The sequence below is a fragment of the Arachis hypogaea genome, chromosome 7 (genome assembly GCF_003086295.3).
Source record: "Arachis hypogaea cultivar Tifrunner chromosome 7, arahy.Tifrunner.gnm2.J5K5, whole genome shotgun sequence".
In the NCBI taxonomy this organism is placed as follows: domain Eukaryota; kingdom Viridiplantae; phylum Streptophyta; class Magnoliopsida; order Fabales; family Fabaceae; genus Arachis; species Arachis hypogaea.
The window spans coordinates 80,819,067-80,838,016 of NC_092042.1; the positions used below are offsets into that span (position 1 = coordinate 80,819,067).

Sequence of the window (18,950 nt, forward strand, 5' to 3'; positions counted from 1 at the left end):
CTTTCTTCTTTTTTTTTTTCCTTTTTTTTAATTTTTTTTTTTGCTTGAAAAAGATCAAGCTTGTCGTTTTGTTGATATCCATTATCCAAAACGATCAATTTTAAGTAGAAACGACACATGGAACTGCCTAGCTGAGCTCAAATTTTTAATTTCTTTTTGTTTTTCAAAATTCTCATTCTTTTATCTCGCAATTTGTTGCAATTTCGCTCCTTGAATCTCACTTTTTCACACTTTCACCTCATCTCGGAATATTCTCAGAAAGTAGGAATCTTTTCTCCCCGTTTGTTCAAATTACCGAAATCCCGATTGTTGCTGTGTTTCCAATCTGATCTGAGTGCCCATGACGCGGAGGTTTGATCTCCAATTGGAGATGGTGGAATTGGAGATGGTGGAAGTTAGTGCAATGCAATAATAGTTCAGGGATATTATTGGGGTTTCTCCAATTGGGAATTTTTTTTAGGATTCAGGGTTTGGAGTTCAGTAATAATGTTCTATGGTGCGGTGGTGTGGGACCCTTGGCTCATTCTTGCTCAGATTGTATGCTTTCAATGCTTGTACTACGTCACTCTCGGCTTCTTCTTGGCCATACTCGTTGGAACTCGCGTCTCAAGAATGACCCTCGTTTATTTCTTCGATTTCGTTACAGTCACTACCTCCACCTTCACCGGCTGGTGTGTCATTGCCTCCTTTATCCTCACCTCAATTTCAGGGTACGTATTTTAATCTGCTTAATTGTGATTATTAAGTTATTTTGGGTTTTGTGTACTTTAGGGTTGTGAATTGAACTCTTTAGTTGCTCAAAGTTTTGGTTTTTATTTGATGCAGGGCAGTGTATATGCTTTATGTGATTGAAAGGGCAAAGAAATGCTTGGATTTTTCGGTTACACTCTACATAGTTCATAGCTTTATATGCATTGTGTATGGTGGCTGGCCTTCTTCCATAACTTGGTGGATTGTGAATGGTATTGGAATTGCAATGATGGCTCTGCTAGGGGAATATCTCTGCATCAGGCGCGAACTTCGCGAGATACCAATAACACGATATCGTTCGAGTAAGCAACTTTCTTCTTTACAGATGTTTGGCCAGCTAATTGGATGTGGCAATGGTTTTAAACTGCAATCTTGGTTGTGGTTGTGGAGCACAATTTTAAACTTGTTCTGTGCAAGTTTTGTATGATTTCTTACTTTTGTGTTCTTTGCAGATGCTTGATTGGCATATGTAACTTCAGCATTGAAGTCAAGAGAAAGCATTGTCTTGCTGGTTGTTAAGACCCTTTGGTAAGTTCTCAATCTGTTCAAGAAAGAGAAAGACAGAGTTATTAGGAGCAGCTCCTAGTATTTATGCATTTGTTCTGTATTTGGGAAACAAATGAAAGATCATGAATGGTTTCTTACAATTGCAATTTGATGAGCCTTGTCTCTGAGAAGAAAGACTAGAATAGTTGACAGAATAACTGTTGTCAAGGGAGCAGCTGCTGAAACCCAAAATAGTTTTGGTTTCCTCAAGCTCTGCAGAAATTATTGAGAATTTTCAGAACTTAAAGAGGTAAATGAATTGCAAAAGAAAACAATAGTTGTATATAGTTGTCCCCACGAACTTTTGGATTTGTTTAAAATTTTGGAAATATAGGTCAATTTTGTGTCATATAAGTTTAGTTGTTTTTTGTCTTTTTGATAAACTTTTAAATGTTTTGCTAGCTTATTGATCTTCATCTGTATGATTTTCACTATTACTTGTTGAAATAAAGTCCCAATTTGTAAGATATCATACATAACTCAGAAATAAGAAATCTTAAAAGTATTAATGGCCGGCAAATGTATTACTTGAAGTCAAATAGAAGGAGCCGAAAACCATATTTCCACTCTTTCTTCTTTGTTTTTTTCTCTTCCATTACAAGTTCTACTCATTTTCTCTGCCAGAATTAAATCATCAAAACATCTCTCTTGGATGCTCTTTCCCTCTAACAAACGTCAAAATTGTTAAAGTAGCAGGAAGTATAATGCTAACCATCAAACCTGATATACAAACATACATTCTGAAAGAACCAAGCCCAAAATTTTCAAGGTTTCTTTTTTTTTTTTTTTCCCTTTCTGCTTTCTTTGCTCGAAACAAGAGCACTTCTAGCATGCAAAAAACTCCAAATGTTCTAAAAGTTTGATGGTTTCTACGTCGTCTATTTCCTGCGTCCCAGAACACCATTTATGAACAATCAAGGCTCCGCTTTCCAGGATGATGAAATGTCAGCCACAGCTTCTCCGACTGTGAGATAAACACCTTTCAATCCAAAAGAATCCAAAACTGTTGATGTATGTAACTTTTCCATCACACTCCCAACAGGATTTGCTAATACAAGCTGCAGTAGATGATTGTAATGTAGACATTAGAAACAAAATTTTGATAGCATTTTTTTAGACCACCTTCAATGTATCCATCAGTCTATGTACCTGAAGTGATCTTTTCTCCAGCATCTTTCTAAGTTCACATAATGTGTCAAGGCCACTTGTGTCTATGGCTGTTACAGCTGACAAAACATAATTATTTGTTTAGTGAAACTCTGCCTAAACATTAGATAATTAACTAGTACTTAGCCAGTAAGCTCCAACGGAATCTGTACCTGTCATGTCTAAAATTATGCACCTCAATGAACTTCTGTTATTTGCTTTTGTACACTCTTCCTCTTCGCGAACCCATCTCAGGATCCTGTGGAAGGAAAAGCTCTCAAATCAATCATATTCCATCATGAATTCATTCAGTGCCTCTGACATATCCTAGCTCTATTCTGAATTATACCAAAGAAGAAATATCCTTTACAAACCTTTCTTGAAGGTAAGTTGAATTGGCAAAATAGATTGGAGACTCAACAGCCAAAATGAGAAATGAAGGAACTCTTAAAGCTTCTTTGTATTGGTTTACGTTGTGGAATATTTGTGTTCCTGGTATATTCCCCAAAACCAAAGTGTTTGGTCGAGAAACATGAAGCAGAATCTTGAAGACTGATATTGCAACCTGAAGGTTTTGGTTAAGTAAGATGGTATTAATCACATTGAACAACATTTTCATGCAATGTGTATATATTCTTCAGGAACAGATTAACGAATTATGAGCTCACCGCTATGCCGAGGCCTAAAGGCACTGAAATGAACAGAACCCCGAAAAAGGAGCACACACAGGCCAAGAAATCAAGTTTGTCAACCTTCCACAGCTTATATGCACCTTGATAATCTATCAGGCCAATCACTGCAGTGATGATAATGGCTGCTAGGACAACATTTGGGGTATAGTAGAAGAGTGGCATGAGAAATAGAAGGGTAACAAGAACTGCCGCAGCCATGATTATGTTTGAAACTGCTGTTTGTGCTCCAGCGTTATAGTTAACAGCGGATCGAGAAAAGGACCCTGCAAGTACATTTTTGTCTCTTTAAATAGGGATGGAGATTTTCTCAAAATTGTTGCTTCTTAGATCATTTATAGCAGATTGAAATAAGAAGGAATTCAAGACCTGTTGTGACATAGCATGAAGAACATGAACCAGCTATATTCATAAGACCAATGGCCATCATTTCTTTGTTTCCATCAACCTGGTAGTTCTTCAGTGATGCAAATGTTCTACCTACTGCAATTCCTTCCTGAAATAGATAGAAATAGGAGAGTAAGTGAAAGTTAAATCAAGTGGTGAATATAGAATGACATCGATAATCTTCTGTAACCAACAGTTTTTCTAGTTTTTAGTCAGCTTACTGTGAGAGATAAGAGTCCTGTGACTATGCCAGTTTTGATAGCAAGAGCCAAGTAAGCGCCATTGAAGAATAACATGTTTGAAGATGGTGGATTAAGACCCTTTGGTAAGTTCCCAATCTGTCCAAGAAAAGAAAGAGACAGAGTCATTAGGAGCAGCCCTTAGTATTTATGCATTTGTTCCGTATTATGGAAACAAATGAAAGATCATGAATGGTTTCTTACAATTGCAATTCGATGAGCCTTATGTCTGAGAAGAAAGACTAGAATAGTTGACAGAATAACTGATGTCAAGGGAGCAGCTGCTGAAACCCAAAATAGTTTTGGTTTCCTCAAGCTCTGCAGAAATTATGGAGAATTTTCAGAACTTCAGAGGTAAATGAATGGCAAAGAAACAACAATGGCATGTATATAATTGTGTTTAAGCAAGATAGGAAAATTTACAATGTGTCTTGTTATCAGCAAGAAGGCCAAGAAGCCAAATCCGAGTACAATTGTTTGCCATGACCACTGCACAAATTGTTCAAATATTTCAGTGAACATGCATGTATATAAGATTACACTTGCATTCACAACAGAGTTAAAGAAAAAGAATAAAGAGAACAACATGTTTTACTCTCCAAAGAAAAATGTTTTGGAATCTAATTCTCTCTTGCAATTCTTTACAAAAACATATCTCAAAAAAAGAGATGTCTTTGTCGTAGCAATCTTGGAGTGTTAAAGAATAAGTGCCATTAGAATGTTTGAGAGAGTTTAGTAGTGGAAAATTATTAGCCTTGAGTCATTGACCTTAAGAAGATGCAAAGCAGCTAAAGATAAAAACAAAAAAAAAACAAACTTGGTTAACTAACATACTTACCTCGTGTCTTTGCTTGAAAACAGATTGAAGAACCGGAATTATTTGCATCTTGTTGGTGAAGTGCACTATTCCAAGCAACCCTTTCAGCTGCTGCAGAGAAACTATGATGGCTGCACCTGCCATGAATCCCAACAGTGTTGCCTTGGATAGAAAATCAATCACAAATCCTAACCTGTTTGTTTACATATATTAATCAATTCAACCATGATTAATAAAACAGAGGAGGATGCATGCATGAATTAGAATGAGTACCTTAATATACCGAGTGAAGCTTGAAATAAACCAGCAAAGAAAGTGGCAGTGAAAGCCAGTTTCAGATACAGAATTGGATTCTGCGTGCACGAAACTTGCTCACTAAGCATTGATCCCATAACCAAAGACGCAATTGAAACCGGTCCAACACCAAGATGTCTAGAACTCCCAAGCAGTGAATATATCAATGGTGGCACAAAGCTTGAATCTGCATCATAGTTAATGTGTGTAACCATATTTATATACTTAACAGTTTACAATAATAATTCAATAATGCAACTGAGAAACGATAATGAATACTAACATAATCCAACAATAGGTGGCAGGTTTGCAAGCTTTGCATAACTTATTCCCTGAAACAGAAACACAAGTTAGTTCAAATATATGTAGGTACATATATATATAGTAGTATGAAGCATTAACATTAGCGAACGCAAAGTTGTTACCTGAGGGATGGCGAGGCTGGCAATGGTGAGGCCGGAGATGGTGTCGGAGCGGAGAAGGGAAATGGTGTAGGTGGGGGCCCAGTGGAAAATGGGGAAGAAGTACTGAAGAGCCAAGAGGAGCTTCATGAAGCATGGTTGATTCTTGAAGCGGTGGAGAGGGTCGTCGGGGAAGAAGATTTCAGAGAGTCTTTGCCTGAGTTTCTGGAGAGTGGTTCTCTCAGGTGGAAGCTCTACTCTGTGGATTTCAAGAGATGGTGGCATTGATGATGGCATTGAGATTTTGATGGTGGTGGTGGTTTGGCCATTATGGGAATCGAAGTGCTCAACTCTGTTGGAGTTCACACCCATTATTTCTCTCTCTCTCTCTTTCTCTCTCTCTCTGTTCTTAGTTAGTTGGTTTTGTCTGAGAAACACACACTGCAATGGTGGCTATTTATAAGGAAGGGAAGAGAAGAAAGAAACATGGCAATGGCAGTGGCATTGGCAGGTGTATCATGTTCTTTATCACTGGCTACTATTTACAAGCTTGTAGGGGCATTTTCGTCACTTCACTCCCATTCAAATTTTACAATGATATACGACACTAATACAGATACAGGATAAGCAGCACACGAATTTAAAATTTTTATAAGACATATGAACATGACATATATATAAGGCTAGACATGGATGATATTTAGATATGTTTAAACGTGTTTGAAGAAATTTTTATTTTTATTAAGACACAGTCGAACACAAAAACATACGCGTATCAAATATTATTAAAAATCAGTTTTATAGGTATGTCTAATCATATGATACTAGATTAACTAAAATAACTAATTTTTACTTTGCATGGTTAGTTGCTAAAAAATCATAAAATTAAATAATTCTATAAAATATTGTTACTACATCAAAATTAAAAGCGTATCTTATTTTATATAAGTTGTCTTTATTAAATGCTATTATATTCTTCAATACACATTAATGTATGTAATTATAAAATTATAAAATTAATTTTTTATTAAATGTGTACTAATTATTCTACATGTGGAATTAGTTAAAATAGTAAATATCTTATATTTTTGTTAATAAGTCTTGAAATCAGATATTTCAATTTTTTGAAACAAACTAGTCTATTTTAATTCAAATGGCATCATTTTCCTGTGGAAAATAAGAACTATCCAATTTTTCAGAACACCGAAGATTGAATTTATCTTTTTTTTATTTGTTCTTATAAAATAAGTTTGTGTTTTATAATATTTTCATATTTATGTCTTGAAATATTCATTAAATAAAGTTATATTATAAAATTATGCACATAAAATAAAGACAAATAAATAAAAAGTATGGCTAATAAGAAACATGTTAATATATATATATATATATGAAAAAATAGTGCAAATATTGTCACTTAAAATATAATAGAACATTAAATATATGATATCTCTCTATTGGTAAGATTTAATGGCAGTCACCATTTTGCTAGACCCAGTCCCTATTGATTACCTTTTTTGTGGTCTCTCATGATCTCAATTAAGATTCATTTTAATTAATTTGACCAATCAAACAATCTATTACAAAGGTAGAACTGTTTTTAATATTTTTTGTTTCATACAAACAAATCTGATTTAAATTATTAATATGAATTTGTTTGACCAGTGTCATTAGGGTACTTGTTAAAGATTAAAAAAAATTCAAAACTTCTAGTGATAATAGACATGTTTAATATTTTTGTTCATTCTTTCCTCAGTGCTCAACTATATATCTAGTTGACGGAATTGTTTTATTACAATAATATTTAGGAGACAAAAAAAATTCAATCTAAACAGTTTAAATTTATTTTATTTAATATAATTAATAAAATTAAATAAAATAAATTTGGATTTATTTTATCTTTTGAACATTATCAATTTAATTAATTGTTTGGTACTATTTTTTTCATTATTCCTCTGTAATTATTGGTTAATGAAGCAGTACTGACCAATGAGCTATAACTCAAATGACATAGTATCTCTATATTCATCTAAGAACTCGCAGATTCGAGTCTCTTTATTTTCGGTAAAAAAAAAATGGGGGAGCATTGATACTATTTACTAGAAGTTGTATGATCTAATGAAATTTCACAGTGCTGAATTGTTACTATCATCGTTAATTATGGGTGTAAATAATTAAATATTATATTCCTAGCTACTTGGATTTGGCAACATCATAGCATATTGTGATACCATTCTAATTGACGAAAATGAATAATCTGTTCATGCATGTTATCTTCTTATCAATAATTCTCTCATATGTTATATATTTTTGTCTGGATTTGCACCTTTTAAATTAATGGTACTAGCTAGATCATACATGAAAGATTTATATAAAAACTTTAACCAAAAAAAGAAGAAACCTATTTTCCTAACTTTACCTGTTCGTGAATCAAGCATGCGCGAGTGTCTAGCCTTTTAAATATCACATCTTCAAAGTCCAAATAATGCAGCGTACAAAGTAGGTTAGATAATGCAGAAAGTATAATAAAGTTTTAATATTTTTGAGTTTTTAAGTAATCGCTTTTTGGTAGCTTTACTGCTTTAGGATAAGTACAATTGTGGTTTTTAATTAATTAGTTTTCTAAGAGAAATAGTGTTCTTTTAATTATTATTTTGGAGGCAAAATATACCTATATAAAAATTCAGTAGGTGCAAAACTCATGAATGGTTTAGAATTTGACAAGTAAGAATTATTATTTTCATTTTCATTTTCAACGATCAGAAAAGAAAACAATCACTGCTTAATGCTTATTACTGCCATTCAATCAGCACCGTTCAGTAATAGCTTTATGCCAAAGGATAAATTCCTTGCACCTTTGCTCCTTAATTAGTTCATATCATTATCATTGTTCATAAAAATGTTGAATTCATGTATTCAAATACTAATATAAATTTAGTCTTTTAACTTAAAATTGAGTGGCCTAATTTATTCTAAAAAAGTTAGTTTATATTTATAGATGAATAAATTGAATTAGATAAAGAAGTGAGATAATAGCTTTATTCTTTATATACAGGAGACTTGTAATAGTTATTATTTTTTTGAGTAAAGTATCGTTTTTGCCCTCAAGGGGTAAATCCTATTTATATTCCTAACGTTTAAATCGTCTTATTTGTATCTTTAACGTTTGTAAAAGTGATTCAATGTTATCCTGCCGTCAATTACACATCATAAACGCTTTAGTTTGAGTTTTAAGAATCTCTTTTTGAAGTTAGAATACAAATGTCTGGGATGGAATCGATGATCTACTCCGAAAAATAGCTTATCAAAAGTTGAAACTAATTCCTACAACATTTACATAATTCACTTTTTTAGGGATATAATTGAATCTAAATACAAATAGTGGGTATAATATTAAAATCGAACACATCTAAGTGAGACCTAATTGAGAATGAATACATTCAAGTGAGAATAATTGAAAAATATAATCTGATTTGTTAGTATAATTGATAATAGGATAACATTGAATAACTTTTATAAACGTTAGGGATACAAATAGGACGATTTAAATGTTAGGGACACAAATAAAACTTACCCCACTTTTTTTATCAAGTTCACTTTTGTGATCAATGATATCATTGAAATGTAGTGATAGATTCTATTCTCTAACAAGGAAAATAATTATTTTCATTCTTTCTTATAGCAAATGTGTGAAAAGGTCACCTTGTATATTGTATTAAGTGAATCCAGAAATATGTTCATGATTTGGCTTTAGAACTTATCATCTTATATTCTTGTTCTTATTTTTCTATTTTTATTATTATGTCAATCCTAACTCTTCCAAGCAATGAAGAACCAATATCAAAAGTCCTTTTTAAGTTTGACCTCTCCAATAATTAAGCAAGTGTGTGATTCTCTTCCAAATTCAATCACTTAAAAAAACATATTCAGAGCAAGAACAAATTCTAAACATTCTCTGCTTGCTATTTTCAACAACAAGAAAATCAAGATATGGCTGCAGTATGTTTTACCCTTTTTTTATCCACCCCATCTTCTCACTTTTTCCATGGAATTCAAGACCAAAAGTATGATTTTGTTTAATCAGAATAAATAACAGCAATTATTTCACTGCAAAATTTAGCTAGTGCTTGCTTTGTCATATTGATGAACCTCTCACCAAACAAGTCAAACCTCCAAGTTCTACCCATCTTTGACTGAAATTTGCTCATATAAAATTAGACCAACTTTATGCAAATTAAATGAATTTAGATCTTCTAAATTTTGAATTTTTACTTTAGAAAGAAAAGTGTGATTTTTCATCCTTAAATGATTTCTCTTTCATATTTTCTTTTAATCCCACTTATGAAATAAACGGTGAAAGATTACACTTTATCTTCTAAGGTGAAATTCAAACTTTAGAAAATATAAATCCAAATTAAATATATCAAACTATGAATAGTTACATGGAACACAATAGATTTCAGTATAGAAACGAGTAAGTAAAATATTTTGTGAATTAGTACACACTAATTAGTAAACAAAATCGCTTAGCTGATAACGTAAATGTTTGATAACAAAAAAATATTAGCAAAAAATAATTAAAACTTGCTTTATTTAACATTCATTCGCATTTATGAATGAATGTTAAATAAGGTAAATTTTGACTTTTTTTTTTTTTATCTCCCTAGTGTTACTAAGTTGATAAATTTATGTAATTATGACTTTAACTACATACAGGTAAGCTTAAGGTAGGTTTGGTTAGGAGAATGTTACAGTTAATAATACAATAGTGGGAGGCAACATTAATCTATAGTACCCCATCTATTATCCCTCCACTTTGAAGATTCACCATTAGAATGCCTACATGTGTTTTTCTTCTTATAAAGACAAATGAATAAAGTCACTTATTTTTTTCATCAAACTCATAATTTGGCCACTGATTTCAATTAAAGGGGGTTGCAGGATCACTTTGAATAATCATAATTTTGATACCATGATCCCACCAATAATCAAATCACCCTTTCTAACAGTAAAAGAGGGTTCTGCCTAATCCTAATCTTTTGTTCTGTAAATTATGCAATCTGCAAAGCCTTAATTTACTATTTCAACAAGTTGTGCTGTACTTTCAATTGGTAATAAGAACAAGCTGTGTATCCTAATTAGAGACATAATGGTCACTCACCTATCATTTAACTATTAAGATTACCTACCTAAAATCATAATAAATGTGCAACTAGATAGACAGCATGTACATTCCAAAATCCAAAGTATTCATTATTCTAAAGTTCTCAAAGTTAGGCATATATCAATAGAGTTTAACACATTCGTTCTTTTGGATGATTATTCGTGCAATCAACGTGAAAGGTAGTTATTTTTACTAATGTAGCATTAACGTAATTGGATTCATGTGTAAAACTACTTTACACTGACAATGCAGCAAAATTAAATTCATATCAATAATAAGTTACTACTTTTATAAAACTACAGATTCAGCACCATAACTTTTCTTTTTCCCTTGTTTTTTAACTTGTTTCACTCTTAGTGTATGAGAACCTGTTTCTACAAACTGAAAAAAGTTTAGTACTTGTCTTAGTAGTGCAGAATCATGAATAGTCAAAAAGTTTAAGCATGCTCAACCATTGGTGATTCTAGCTAGTTCTTGCATTAACATATCAATAGCCACCAATGTTTTTGTGATGCAATCTAAGGTAGATAGATTTTTGGACATAAAGAGTGAAGGGAATGGAACACATGCTGAGAATTGAGGCTTATAAGTAACAAAGATTCTGATTGAAAGGGGAAAGGGACAGAGAAATATACGCGGCGAGCGCGAGTTGCGTAATGACTTGTATGGAAAAAGAGAACTTGGTATTCAAAATTATTCATAACCATATATATATCATAATCATATCTTGATATGAAGTGAAAAGAAGAATGCATGATCATGAATAAGATGGCCACAATTGATGGATCAGATACTCTCCTCAGAGCCAATTCAAAAAGGAACACAATGGATGGACAGGATGCAATTCCGTTTCTCTCTAGAGATCCTTTTTCTTCAAGAAAAAAAAAATAATTCAGAAACATAATAAAGAAAAGTTTGATGTGAACACATGGCTTATTGGCTTGCCATCAATGACAGCTGAACTTGTTTGCTGTTGTTGTTGTCCTAATTGTTACACATCAACCCCTCACTTATACATTTTAATTTTTATCAGACAGGAATTTGATTCCTTCTTTTTCAAATAATCTAACAAAGATTTCTGTAGAACATAGCATAACTTTCTCTTTGTCAATGAAGAGAAGGAACACTCTGTGTTGTTCTAATACTAGTATACTGCACTAACTTTGGTTTTAAACTAAAGTTAATTAATCACGTTCATCCATTAAGAAATATCACTTAAAAAGTTTCTGACTTGATTGGCAAGCTAACTTGAACTTAAGGTTCTATTTAAGGACACTCAATCATAAATTTGAATAAAAGAATGGTCTCTTTGGGTGTAACATATATTAAAATTAAATTAGCCACATAATTTTCATTGATTATATAAGGTAACTATTAAAATCTTCATTGATTTATAATAGTCACAACTTTATCAGGTTAGACTGTCTATATTATATTCTTTGCGTGCAGTCCTTTTTGAATCTTGTGTTAATATAATATACTTGTGTATCGAATTGTTTTTTTTTTTTTCAACTCAAGTAATCAGAAAAGAAAATGTATATTTTTCAATTTTTTTTTACCTGCTCTTAGCTTCCTTCACATGATCCAAAGTAAGCATAAGAACTAATAACAGGCTCATCCCACATTTTGGTGCCTTTTCCACCATGGACCATGATTTTGATTAAGATAGAGCAAGAGGCCAAAGGAGGGGTTAGGTACTAGCTAGTGGTGCTCTTAAGTCTAATCAAATTGGTGGTGTCTTCTGTGTTGGAAATGCATTACAATTAGGAAGAAACCATGCTAGCACCAAGGCTTTAGTGCCATTTATGGACATACATTACAGCACAACTCAAATTCTGAGAAATTATTAGTACTTATTATTATTATTATTAAAACAAAATATAAAACAAATGTAGTACTTATTATTATTATTATTAAAACAAAATATAAACAAATGTGGTAGTTATTATTATTAGTCTAAGGGAAGAAGGAATTGAAAAATTGAAGTTTGGAAGGTACATAAAAGAAAAAGGCTTTGAGAAATTGAAGTAGTGAGTGGAGGAGTTTATTCTTGGAATATACCCTTCATAAGGACTCAATTATATATGTGAGCTTCCTTTTTTTCTTCTTTTCATACTAGTTTAGTTTCATAGGTATAATCATTTTCACTTTGGTCCTCCAAAGAAAGTCAACTCTGTCAAGTCAATATCTTCAATTCCGTGCCATTAACAATCATAGTGGTGAAGCCACTCATGACGGACATCCATGCATATTCCTCAAGTTTTTTCTTTCTCAAAGTAATAAGCTTAGGACATTTATGGATTTTTACGTTGATATTATTGTTGCCCATTTGTGTGGCCTAACATGAAATTATGACCAAAACATGGACTAAATCTCCATTTTAGTCTCTGAAATTCATTCGATTACTCGTTTTGGTCACAAAAATTTAAAATTATCTATATTGGTCCTCGACTATTTTCGGGGATGATAAGGCAAACAAAATGTTAAGATGACACCCTCCCTACCACGCTAGACGTTGTAATGGCTAGCTGGCGAGAGTTGTATTTGTATTCAATTTAGTCCCTGAAACCTTAATTATTTTATTATTTATCTGAGTTATAATGACAAAATTTTAACAATGAAGGAATAAATTAGATACAAATACAACCCTCGCCACATCAACTAGTCGTTATAGCGTCCAACGTGATAGGAAGTGTGTCATCTCAGCACTCCATTTGTTTAATTATCACTGGAAAGAGTCGAGAAACTATATTGATGTCTAAATTTAAATTTGGAGAACCAATATAGATAATTATAAATTTCAAAGACTAAAATGAGTAATGGTGTGAATGTCAGAATTAAAATAAGAATTTAGTCCCAAAACATGACGTAATTGCATTTTGCACTAATGATGAAAATGAGCAATTAGTGACAGTGTTGTTGATTGCCGTGTGTACCAAAGAAAAATTCGTATTTATCGTATGATTTTGTCATATGCTTTTTCTCCTATTTATTTTTTTTTTTTTTGTATTGGGATAACGATATGATTCATCAAGTAATGTTATAAACTAAAGTAAGATGGATGTCACTCTATTATGACTTAAATTTATATTGATGAATGCTACTGTGCCTATAATGTGGTGTCTATTTACTAAAAAGGTTAAAAGTTATTATTTTATTTAAAAGATATAAAAATAAATAATTTTTAAAAAATTAAAATTTACTATAAAAAATAAGTTAAACAATATTTAAGCAAAAACTCATAGACACCATAAAATTGATCATTTATATTACTGAATTATTTTCATATATGATGCAGTATCTACAAGGAGAAGGGCTTTTGATATGGAAAGGGCAACTTTGTCTTTATTCTATAATAATATTATACAATAATCAACTTGCATTAATGGATGTTGTTAGTTTATTATTCCGCTCATACATATATCAACTCATTAATCAGCGACAAACTTTTAAATAAAATTTAAATTTAATATTAAATTAGTTAATCTTTTACTTATTAGATTAGAAATACGTAAAAAAAATCATACAATAAATAAATAAAAATTTAATTACATAAATATTTCACTCTTTTTATGCCATAAATTGTAAATAGTTGTGATATAGATGTTTATAAATAGATAATTTTTTTAAGATTAAGAGACTCATATTATTAAGAGAAATTACATTTAATAAAATTTGAAAAAAATATTCATTGTAAGTGTATAAATAAAATAGTATACTCTGTGATAAAACACATAACAACAATATATAAAACACTCCTCTATCTTGTAACATATATTAAATTATTAATAAATATATATGAATTATTTTTATTATATTGAGCTAATAATATTATAAATATTAATATTAAATTTTTTATTTATTTTTTATTTTATATTTATTTCTTTTTCTTTGTTTATTTATTTTATAACATGGAAAACCTTAATTTATTTTTTTAATATATAATTTAAATTATAAGAAATTTCTCCAGAAATTTCGGAACAAGGATTTTTTTAGAACTACATTAACTTAGGATCAACTTTGTCAATGAAGATTTTATGGACATTTAATTTTTAAAAAGTCAAAACAAATTAAATGCTGAAAGGATTAAATGGTGTATCTGATTTGGGTCCCTGGAGAGCATTTTGTCCAACACACTGTCCCTTATTATGGGCCAATAAGGTCAACTTGGCCCGTTACCACTTTATCCAATCTTATCCCATCTTTTCATGTTACGTACTTAGCCACAAGCCCACTATTCTCAGTGCCTATTTAGTATTTACCTAATTAATTTACAACGTGTAATGCATTTTTTTGGTCAATTGCTCTTACTGTTTGCGTGATTCATGAACATGATTTGCAATCTTTCTCTCACAACTCACAAGTCACAGCCAGATACCATCAATATATCAAAAGATTTTTTATTATTTAGTAGAATAAAATGACAAATAAATTTTTGAGTATTTACATTTCAGACATATTAGTTTTTTAAAAAAATATTAATAAAATTTTTTAAGATCACAAACGTAGTCAAGTTAGTTTAAATTAAGTTTTTCTATTCTAATTATAGGATTAATTTAAAAATAGTATGTTCACATCTATTATTTTAAAAAATTTTATTAATTTTGTTTAGAGATCAATCTATTCAAAATGTAAGTTTTCAAAGATTTATTTATCTGTTTAATACTTATTTTGGCACCATTATTTTGATAAAAAAATCTTTTTTAATAAAAAATATTTTTTTTATTTTTTAACGTGTTTGTCAAATTTTTAGTAGTAAAAGTAAAAACACTAAAAAAATAAAAAAGATCCTTTTTCTCTTAAAAAGAAGATATTTTTCATATAATAAATAAACAAAAAAAATTTTATATTGTTATACCCAAACATAATTGATAGATAAAAAGATCTTTTTGCATAAAATATCCAAACAATAAAATTACTTTTACTTTTTCATAAAATCTTAAAAAAAAACTAAAAAAATAGATATTTTTTTAAAAACTCACGCAAAAACCTTTTAATCTATTTAGTATAAATCGATTGGGTTAATTACTTAGTTTATTAACTCATCAATACTTGTTTTTTGCTGAATGCTTATTCTACATGAATTATACGTTACCAAGTATATTGGAAATGTTGAATGTGTAAGGAAGATTAACTATTAAGATATTGACCAGTTGAAGATGACGATGATAATAGACCAAAAATGATGGAATATTGACCCATATCGTGGCGGCCACATATAGCTCTTTGTATTGTAGCTAGCTAGTAAGCCAAATCTAAGAAGAAGGATATCAAATTCGGAAGCTCAATCTAACGCGCAAAATCTATGAATTTAGAAAACGAATTGTTCCATTTCTTAATTGCAAAGCATCCTTTACTATATATGTTAACGTAACAAACACCATCCACTCATCACTACTCCTATCTACAATTGCAACTTCAACTTCAAGAAACATAAACATCTTAATTGAATTTTTAGTGCCACCACCTGCATAATATGGTGGGTTATTTCATTTTCCCTCTCTGTTTTTAATTAATTACTTTATTCTGCATTCTCTTAATAATAATAATAATAATAAGTTATATGAAGTTAAAATGATCAAGTGCATCTTTTACTCTACTTAATTTCATATTTTATGACCTATAAAATATATAATTTTTTCATGCCAAATTCCAAGCTTCTTTTACGATAAATAAATAAATAATCCACGTAAAAATTTTATAAATTGCCCAAATAAGTTTACGTATTTCTCAAGGTGGAAACTCAGGTATATTCGACTTCACATAGCTGAGAACTGTTAGATGAAAATTTAGTCAAATCATCTAACGGCTCTCAGTTATCAACTTCACCTGAAGTCGACTCCAGCTAAGTTTCCACCATTTCTCAATTATATGGTCATGCATATATGCATTAGCTTAACGACGACATAATGTGTTAACTTGTGCTAATTGGTTCTCGTGATTTGATTTTGTAGGAGCAGAATCTCTCTCTTGATTTTGAGGTATTGTTACTTTCTAATTTTCTATGTTATCCTTTTTCTTTCTACTTTTCATTCTTTCTATTCGATTCTGTTCTTTAATACACATTTTTTATTTTTTCTAACATATTTCCCGTTCATAATTTCTTCTGGATCAGCATGAATTTGTTCAGAACTCGGAAAGAGTGAAATCCGTTGATCTACATCCAACTGAGCCATGGTAATGAGTAATGACTAATGACACACAAAAAAATGATTTATTTAATTATTTTCTTTGCAAATTTTCAAGTGAATTCCTGCATATTTGAGATGAGGGAATTCATAAGTTATCAAGTTTTCTTTCATCAGTTACAAGTTTATCACAATACATCTGGTGTTTAATTCATGCGGGTTCTAGTGGGTTTGTATTCAGGATCTATTTCTATATGGAACTATCAGACAAAGGTAAACATTTTTTTTAATTCTGAAGTTTAGGCATAAGAAGGATGATAGTTAATTAATAAAAGCTATTAAGAAGATTGCATTATTATTGTATTAACCTTTGTTTTGATGCTATGACAGACTGAAGAGAAGTCATTCAAGCTTAGTGAATCACCAGGTAACTGTCACCATTCAGCATTTGTCTAATAAGATCATAATCTTCTGCATCCTTCCGTATATGTCTTGTTCTGTATTTCACCATCTCTTAATGCTTGCAGTAAGATCTGCCAAGTTCATTGCTCGCGAAAATTGGGTTATTGCTGCGTCCGACGACAAGTATATTCGAGTCTGCAGTTATGAGACAGGCCAAAAGATTTCAGAATTTGAGGAACATACAGATTACATTAGGAGTTTGGCTGTGCACCCTTTCCTGCCATATGTTGTGTCAGCTTCTGATGATAATGTTCTAAAATTGTGGGATTGGAAGAAGAGTTGGGCTTGTCTTAAAACCTTTCAAGGACACTCACATTATGTGATGAGTGTAGCATTTAACCCCAAGGATCCATCTACCTTTGCTAGTGCATCCCTTGATGGGACTTTAAAGGTATAATTATTCGACTACATTACGTTTTTACCAAAATCAAGCTACCAAAGTCAGTCAATAGTATAAAATACATATTAAAAATAAATTAAAATATACACGTATTTATATGAGCTTTTTATTTTTAATATTGGAGTGGTAGTGATGTTTTTTTAAAATGTGGATTGTTGAGGTGTTATTCTCAAATGTGGAATCGTTTAACTAGAGAAGTGGAAATCGGACTGTCCGATTTATTAAAGATACAAAAATTGGACCGTCCGATTTGTAGAGATACAGAAATCGGACCGTCTGATTTGTGAGAGATACACAAATCGGACCGTCCAATTTGTGTTAAAAAAAATTAAAAAATTTGAAGTATAGAAATTGGACCCCCCTATTTGTGTACTTTTCACAGTTTTAAAAAATACCAAAAATTACAATGTTAAAGTATATCACCACTTTTACTTCCATAACAAAAAAAATTAGCCTATTTATACACAAATATATTGATGATTGATTTTAATGGTTGATTTTTATGTACAAATAGTATTTTTGATAATTATTAGTTCTTTGTTAAAATCAAAATAAAAATACAAACCTGGTTAGAGAATAATACAGATATAAAGACAAGAAAAATGTTTTTGTATTACTCTAATCAACTCATTAGTAGTTAACACTCTGATTCCATTGTGTCTTCATTTGTAGATTTGGAGTGTTGATTCCTCTGCTCCAATTTTGACCCTGGATGGACACTTGAAAGGAGTGAATTGTGCTGATTACTTCATAAGCAATGATAAAGAATATCTTATAAGTGGTTCTGATGATTACACTGCAAAAGTGTGGGATTATCATTCTAAAAACTCTGTACAAACACTTGAAGGACATGGAAACAATGTCATAGCAGTGTGCTCTCATTCTGAGCTTCCAATTATAATAACAGCTTCAGAGGATTCTACTGTCAAAATATGGGATAATGTCACAACAGGTACATCTACTTGAGGTCTCATTTTCTCTAATCTAATAATATAGATACATTTTTAACATTTTTAATTGTTGTCATTAATTTGCAGGCTTCAAAACACCTTGAAATTTGATCTTGAGAGAATATGGAGTATTGGGTACAAGAAAGGATCATCAAGGTAATTACCTCAAACTTTTAATTTCCTTTTAAGAAAAATTTCTGATTTCTTACATTTTGTTGCTAGCTTATAAGTTATAATCACATTGATCATTACTTGGTGCAGGGTTGCTTTTGGTTGTGACAAAGGATTTGTTATAGTTAAGATAAACATTGAAGCTGTCAAACAAGATTAAAAGTGCAAATTAAACTGCTTCATCATACTTTGGAAGTAAATGCTATGCTGCTGCTGCTACAAGATGAAAGAGAATAACATTTACTCAGCTGTTGGTTTCGTTTGTATTTTAAGTTGTTATTTTAGTATATGATTTGCACCTACTTTGAGTTGTGACTCTTCACCATTGTAATATACAACCATTAGTACGAAATATATATTAAAATATAAATATATATTAAAAATAAATTAAATAATATATCTATTA

At 30.9% G+C, this 18,950-nt stretch overlaps 3 protein-coding genes across 6 annotated transcripts; 2 read left to right on the forward strand and 1 right to left on the reverse strand.

The window, feature by feature from the left end:
• Positions 1-2: 2 nt before the first annotated feature.
• LOC112703702 (uncharacterized) lies at positions 3-1,763 on the forward strand. Of its 2 annotated transcripts, XM_025755273.3 has the most exons (3): positions 138-710; positions 826-1,052; positions 1,203-1,763. In XM_025755273.3, exons 1-3 carry the CDS (start codon positions 487-489, stop codon positions 1,208-1,210), a joined length of 459 nt encoding a protein of 152 aa, XP_025611058.1. In that variant the 5' UTR covers positions 138-486; the 3' UTR covers positions 1,211-1,763. The 2 variants fall into 2 exon arrangements, with proteins under 2 accessions (XP_072056099.1, XP_025611058.1); XM_072199998.1 differs by having other exon boundaries at positions 3-710; positions 826-1,403.
• A 29-nt stretch (positions 1,764-1,792) lies between these two features.
• Positions 1,793-5,784, reverse strand: LOC112703698 (probable sulfate transporter 3.4). The gene is made up of 13 exons (XM_025755266.3): positions 5,294-5,784; positions 5,152-5,200; positions 4,848-5,055; positions 4,596-4,767; positions 4,181-4,246; positions 3,962-4,075; positions 3,740-3,856; positions 3,501-3,627; positions 3,111-3,397; positions 2,817-3,007; positions 2,616-2,701; positions 2,446-2,522; positions 1,793-2,354 (listed from the first exon to the last, which is right to left on the reverse strand). The coding sequence occupies exons 1-13, from the start codon at positions 5,639-5,641 to the stop codon at positions 2,211-2,213; spliced, it is 1,986 nt and encodes a 661-aa protein (XP_025611051.1). The 5' UTR covers positions 5,642-5,784; the 3' UTR covers positions 1,793-2,210.
• Positions 5,785-15,687: 9,903 nt separating this feature from the next.
• Positions 15,688-18,931, forward strand: LOC112703701 (coatomer subunit beta'-3). Of its 3 annotated transcripts, none has more exons than XM_025755271.3 (9): positions 15,688-15,912; positions 16,388-16,414; positions 16,549-16,609; positions 16,779-16,834; positions 16,952-16,988; positions 17,089-17,414; positions 18,096-18,375; positions 18,461-18,529; positions 18,635-18,931. In XM_025755271.3, exons 1-8 carry the CDS (start codon positions 15,910-15,912, stop codon positions 18,475-18,477), a joined length of 807 nt encoding a protein of 268 aa, XP_025611056.1. In that variant the 5' UTR covers positions 15,688-15,909; the 3' UTR covers positions 18,478-18,529; positions 18,635-18,931. The 3 variants fall into 3 exon arrangements, with proteins under 3 accessions (XP_025611056.1, XP_072056098.1, XP_072056097.1); XM_072199996.1 differs by having other exon boundaries at positions 15,777-15,912; positions 16,549-16,610; positions 16,739-16,834; XM_072199997.1 differs by lacking the exon at positions 16,779-16,834 and having other exon boundaries at positions 15,691-15,912; positions 16,549-16,610.
• The last annotated feature ends 19 nt before the right edge of the window (positions 18,932-18,950 follow it).

What these genes read in the sequence shown, in the direction of transcription:
- LOC112703701 (XM_025755271.3), top strand. An exon ending in TCTACATCCAACTGAGCCAT is followed by an intron (nt 16,610 to 16,778) that starts GGTAATGAGTAA and finishes TTTAATTCATGC; the next exon opens with GGGTTCTAGTGGGTTTGTAT. An exon ending in CAAGCTTAGTGAATCACCAG is followed by an intron (nt 16,989 to 17,088) that starts GTAACTGTCACC and finishes TAATGCTTGCAG; the next exon opens with TAAGATCTGCCAAGTTCATT.
- LOC112703702 (XM_072199998.1), top strand. Translation starts at nt 487, where the DNA reads ATGTTCTATGGTGCGGTGGTGTGGGACCCTTGGCTCATTCTTGCTCAG. An exon ending in ATCCTCACCTCAATTTCAGG is followed by an intron (nt 711 to 825) that starts GTACGTATTTTA and finishes TATTTGATGCAG; the next exon opens with GGCAGTGTATATGCTTTATG.
- LOC112703698 (XM_025755266.3), bottom strand. Translation starts at nt 5,641, where the DNA reads ATGGGTGTGAACTCCAACAGAGTTGAGCACTTCGATTCCCATAATGGC. An exon ending in GCTTCACTCGGTATATTAAG is followed by an intron (nt 4,768 to 4,847) that starts GTACTCATTCTA and finishes GTAAACAAACAG; the next exon opens with GTTAGGATTTGTGATTGATT. An exon ending in TTCATGCTATGTCACAACAG is followed by an intron (nt 3,398 to 3,500) that starts GTCTTGAATTCC and finishes ATGTACTTGCAG; the next exon opens with GGTCCTTTTCTCGATCCGCT.